Here is a 5,650-nt window from a genome sequence, read left to right as displayed (position 1 = left end):
TACTACTGGACAAGGCCTCCCTCAAGCGACCGGTCCTGCGCTGCCGCGTTCAGGTACTTCTGGGGGCCTTCACCAGATAGATCGCCGGTCCATCTAGAGGCCTACCCACACCCACACTACGTCTTCCGGCCCGGTATCCCTACTCTGTGTCTACCTTGGAACGATTTAACTATGTATCAACCTGTAGATAATTATGGCTCGTACTATCAGTTATCAAATGTCATATAAAGCCAAATACTCGTCGTAGGTTTCAACTAGAGATGAAACGGATATCCGGCAACTAAAATTTACTATCCGGCCGGATACCGGATAGTAGCTCACTATCCGGCCGGATACCGGATATTAAAAAACTACGAAAAGGACAGTGCCAATCCATGTATGGAAGTTGGACCAAGTGCTGCCCAGAATGAAACCATAGTGCATTTTGTTCCTCAGGCCAATACTGATTTATAAACCGAGCGAGAGCGCACTGAAATCTATCCCTGGAGTTAAGAGAAAAAAAGAGTTTTGTTTTGAATTATTTACATACAAAATTAATGAAGTTATTGTAAGCTAAAACTTCTTGCTTCATTTTGGAAATAATGTTTTTCTTTAACTTACCAAACAATTAAAACAGCGCTAGATCGTTTATAAAGAATGTCTAAATCGCACTAAAGTAACGTGTACGGATGCAGTATGGTTAAGTTCAACATAGTGAGTGTTATTTAATGCCAACTTCGCGAAATCTTATGCGTAGTACATAATTATACATCGATGATATTTTGTATGTAAATAATTCGAAACAAAACTCTTTTTTTCTCTGTAACTCCAGGGATAGATTGCAGTGCGCTTCGATTTACACATTAGTATATCCCTGAGGAACAAAATGCACTATGAGTTGATTCTGGGCAACACTTGGTCCAGACCCTGGCACTGTCCTTTCCTATAATAAAATGAAACACATTAATATTTGAGTTAAATATCAATAAAATTGCTTATAATAAAATAAAAATAAATAAATAAATAGTCGAAATATTGCCAAATAAAATAGGCGATCTTTTTTTCACTGATCAAAATCAAAANCATTAATCGATTGCAATACACCAATAAATAGATTTTTTGCAAGGATAGAGAACTAAAACTTCTTGCTTCATTTTGGAAATAATGTTTTTCTTTAACTTACCAAACAATTAAAACAGCGCTAGATCGTTTATAAAGAATGTCTAAATCGCACTAAAGTAACGTGTACGGATGCAGTATGGTTAAGTTCAACATAGTGAGTGTTATTTAATGCCAAATTCGCGAAATCTTATGCGTAGTACATAATTATACATCGATGATATTTTGTATGTAAATAATTCGAAACAAAACTCTTTTTTTCTCTTAACTCCCGGGATAGATTTCAGTGCGCTTCGATTTACACATTAGTATATCCCTGAGGAACAAAATGCACTATGAGTTGATTCTGGGCAACACTTGGTCCAGACCCTGGCACTGTCCTTTCCTATAATAAAATGAAACACATTAATCTTTGAGTTAAATATCAATAAAATTGCTTATAATAATGACGGTTTTTATCTAAAGTCCAAAAAGTTACAAAAAAGCCATATTAAGGCCTTTCAAAAAACTAATTTCCTTTCTGGGCTATCCACTCTAATGACGAATACATAAATAGTAAATATATTTTAATGTCGAAATATTGCCAAATAAAATAGGCGATCTTATTTCACTGATGGTCTGATGACATACAGGATGACTTTGAAATCGTTGGCATCCTTTTAATATAAGACATAGTGCATTCCCCAAATATGAGACAAATCCAATGAGATTTTTTGTCATTATTTTAACTACTTAGTTCTAAGCACTTCTAGTTATATGCGTATGCGTGTTTGTCTTTTTGGTTGTCCTAATAAATAAAATAAACTATGTATTTGTATTAGTGTGCTCTTAAAAAGAGTTTAAAACTATTTTACAGTCAACAGCACATCATCCTATACATTTTGTTTAGTTATTTATTTATTTATTAATGCAAAACACTTGTAAGCTTACAGAGCAGGTCCAAAGCGCTTACAAGCTTAAAAATAAAATAAACATACATGCAGTTTATAAATTAAATGGCCCATAATGTTCTAATTTTAAGTACATAATGGATGCAATAAAATATTGAGTATTGAATATTAAATAATTTAAAGAAACACTGAAAAAAAATGTCAGTGGTCAAATACATGTCAGAGAAATACTACTGAGTCAATTTTAAATAGAACAATACAAAATAACACTTAATACATTGAAATAAGATGCCACAGAATGAAGATTGATGTGCTGTCGTCTGTACAAGATTTCAAATATTGAAATTTTAATTAATTTGAAATGACTCAAATCAAGGCGAAATAACCGCCTCTGTGGTCTAGTGGTTAGACCACCTGCTTCAGACGCAGAGGTCCCGGGTTCGATTCCCAGTGGGGGCAGATTTTTCTGTTCGGTTTGGTTGGTGGTAGGGCTTGTTCTAAGTCCGCCTGGCCTAGCTACCACCATCTTACCTAAGTCTGTCGCCATAACAACAATGTTAACAGCATTATTGTGTTCCGACAGTTAGAGGTAAGATAGCCAGTTCCTCCGTGGTTGAGGATTCCGGGTGAAGCTCGCTTCCACCTTCGGCCTGATCGTCACTTACCATCAGGTGAGATACAGGCCAAGAGCTTCCTCGTTGTGGATAAAAAAAAAAAAGACTCATATTTGGGGAATCATGAGTAGTCTTATTTTAAAAGGAATGCCAACGATTTCAAATCACCCTGTATAATGCAGTTCAGTCAGATTACGCAGCAAGTAAACTAATTGAATTTTCGCTATTCAATCACTACTCACGATGCCAACCGAAATCGCCCGAATTGATCTGCCCCTTAGACGAGTGGCAAAATCTGACATTCTATTCAAACAGATTCGATTTTCGAAAAGTGTGACTTGTCTAGTCTACTAGACCCACTGATCGCGTTTGAAGCACTGTGCGGCGCTAAATTCGTTACGACATGCAACACGACAATGGGACAACTATCCGGCCGCCGGATATCTGGCTATCCGGCCTAGCAGCTCGCCGGATATCCGGTATCCGGTATCCGGCCAAACAACTATCCGTTTCATCTCTAGTTTCAACTCTTTGAGACCGAAAGATATAATGATATGGCATAATTATTATTTAATAGGTGTAACAAAAAGAAGGCAATTCCAAAATTACTGGTAACGTTGGTTTGGTGGCGTTAAGTTCGCCTTTTGAGCTTCAATTTTTGTGTGCAATAAAAAAAAGTTTTAAATAGGTATTTATGTATTAATGTCCTATGCCTTTCTTTCGGTTACAAAGGTACATTTTATAAGAGAGCAGTACTTTTAATTAATGTACCGCTTGATGTATTGACACAAACACTTTGGAGTCTTGGGCTGAGTTGCACCAAGTTTTGACCGTAAATATAACCGGTGCGGTATGGAGTTTGACAGATTTTTGACGTTTGTCAAAGTTTAAGTAAAATGGTGCAACCCAGCCTTATAGTTGTTTTAACAAAACGTATGGTTTGATGTGCTATCGACTGTACTTGTCTTGTAATTTCAGTTCAAATAAAAATGTAAAATTCAAACATGAAGTTTATTTTAAATCATGTTTTATTAGTTCAGGACACAGCCACAGTTTGAGTGACATTTGAATCGGATTAATTGCACTTAATTTCGGGTTGGCAGCAATCTGGATACGGTTTTGATACATCCCCTGGGATAACTTCACAGCCTGCAGGACCTGCGACGACTCCGCAACTGAAATAAATATAATACAAAATTAAATATTTCAAAAACAATCCGGATATTTTAGCACTTGTTTACGGGAATAGTAAAAATTTGTGTTGAGTCGAATTTTTGGTCAAAAACGGAGAAGAAAAAAATGGTCAAAGCCGGTACATTTGCATTCCTTTCAAACTACTTATTCCCTAGTTCCCATAGTCGTTATGAAAACTGGTTTAAAAGGTTAGGTGACATTTGACCTAAATAATGTACTTGAACGTTCTTTTTTCGATTTCCTGGAACTCTAGGGTAGGTATTAATAGGAACACTTCAAAAAACGTAACGGCACAATTTTTTTTTTCAATTCAAAATTTTTTTTCGAGTTATTTTTTCATACATATAAAATAATTCAAGAAAAGGCTTGTAATCGGCAAGCGTGGCAAGGCCCTAAACCTAAAAAAAATGTCCCTTAATATGACGACTAAATGACAAAGAATTTATAGCAACTTCGTATGTAGAGGAAGCCATTTGCAATGGACCTAACTTTTCCTAACTAAATGTAGGTATATCATATATTCCACAATCTACATGCAAGTTTTTATTAAACTTACGTTGTTACTTTAATTGTTCCATCCGCAAAACACGAATACTGCGCGCACTCATCCTGAGGCGAGTGAGGAGTGTCGTATAGCACCACCATATTTAGTTTTTCATTGTAACATCCTTCCTCGTGTTCTGAAATAAAAAAAGTGAAAAGTATCTAAATATACAGGGTGTTAGGTAAATGGGTATATGAGTCGACACTAGCCCATGTTAACATGGGCATATAAATGGTATGGTGAAGTCAGAAATTTTATATTGTCATTTTATTTTTTTTTAATTTTCATACAAAATAGGTACATTTTATAAAATTCGATTTGTATGAAAATTAAAATAATTAAAATGAAGATGTCCATTTTCTGACTTTACCATACCATTTATATGACCATGTTAACATGGGCTAGTGTCGGCTCATATACCCATATACCTAACACCCTGTATAAACGGAGAAACTGACTGACTTAGTGACAGATCAACGCACAGCCTAAACGGCTAAACTTAGGCACTTGAAATTTGGAAGGGACGTAGCTTAGGTACCGTAGAGGTGCACTAAGAAAGGAATTCCCGAAATTCCCACGGGAACGGGAATTGGCGGGAAAATCCTTTTGTATGAAAAATCTAAGCCGCTTAAATTAGACGCTTGAAATTTGGCATGCAGGTACCTTAGTAAACTTAAACCTTAGTTACAACAGGATATTGCAAAATTCCCAGGGGAACGGGAGTTAGCAGGAAAAAACATTTGTATGAAAAAATCTAAACCGCGTAAGATAGATAAAGGGGGTAAAACGGGATCCACGCGTACGAAGTCGCGGGCGGCCGCTAGTAAATCTTAAAATTTAAATAAGAGTAATAATATTCTTAATTTTTGTATGTTGACTTACCGAACTGTGGAGGTTTCGGGACTTTTGGTATAAGTACTTCAGCGGTATAAGCAGTGTTCACCAATAGGATGACGCAAACAAGAACAAACACCTTGTGCATTGTTGCTGATTTTCAAACGACCACTAAGCTTTAAAATGAGCGGCACAATGTGAATCTTAAGAAAATTTTGCTCTTTTATATTGCCAATCAGATGTGATTTAAATAAATATGACGAAATTGGCTTAGTAACAACAATATTAATAAGTATTCATTATTATTGATATTTCTTTTTTAAAGCGACTCATACACGGAACGATTCGTTCGTTTGATTGACAATTTAAAGTTGTTCATACAGGAATTGATTGAAAATAAACATTATATAAACTTTTACAATTTAATTTTGTTGGGGATCCTCTTTTTAAGTTTCCTCTTTCTAAGTTTGAGAGGA

The 5,650-nt window shown here is 35.7% G+C and overlaps 1 protein-coding gene across 1 annotated transcript; it reads right to left on the bottom strand.

Annotated features, from left to right (window-relative positions):
- Window positions 1–3,599: 3,599 nt before the first annotated feature.
- On the bottom strand, window positions 3,600–5,385 carry LOC114350747 (la1-like protein 15). The gene is made up of 3 exons (XM_028301659.1): window positions 5,223–5,385; window positions 4,353–4,476; window positions 3,600–3,777 (listed from the first exon to the last, which is right to left on the bottom strand). Exons 1-3 carry the CDS (start codon window positions 5,320–5,322, stop codon window positions 3,678–3,680), a joined length of 324 nt encoding a protein of 107 aa, XP_028157460.1. The 5' UTR covers window positions 5,323–5,385; the 3' UTR covers window positions 3,600–3,677.
- Window positions 5,386–5,650: the final 265 nt, after the last annotated feature.

Source organism: Ostrinia furnacalis, unplaced genomic scaffold (assembly GCF_004193835.3).
Source record: "Ostrinia furnacalis isolate ACB-3 unplaced genomic scaffold, ASM419383v2 OfSCF0963, whole genome shotgun sequence".
Taxonomy (NCBI): Eukaryota; Metazoa; Arthropoda; class Insecta; order Lepidoptera; family Crambidae; genus Ostrinia; species Ostrinia furnacalis.
Note: the sequence above shows the minus strand (reverse complement) of the source record. Positions and strands in the feature narration are given on the sequence as shown.

Bases quoted from the DNA above. Each gene is read 5' to 3' on its own strand.
- LOC114350747 (XM_028301659.1), bottom strand. From the start codon at position 5,322: ATGCACAAGGTGTTTGTTCTTGTTTGCGTCATCCTATTGGTGAACACT. The intron at 4,477-5,222 runs GTAAGTCAACAT...TTTTTATTTCAG, and splicing joins CCCGAAACCTCCACAGTTCG to AACACGAGGAAGGATGTTAC. The intron at 3,778-4,352 runs GTAAGTTTAATA...TATTTATTTCAG, and splicing joins GGAACAATTAAAGTAACAAC to TTGCGGAGTCGTCGCAGGTC.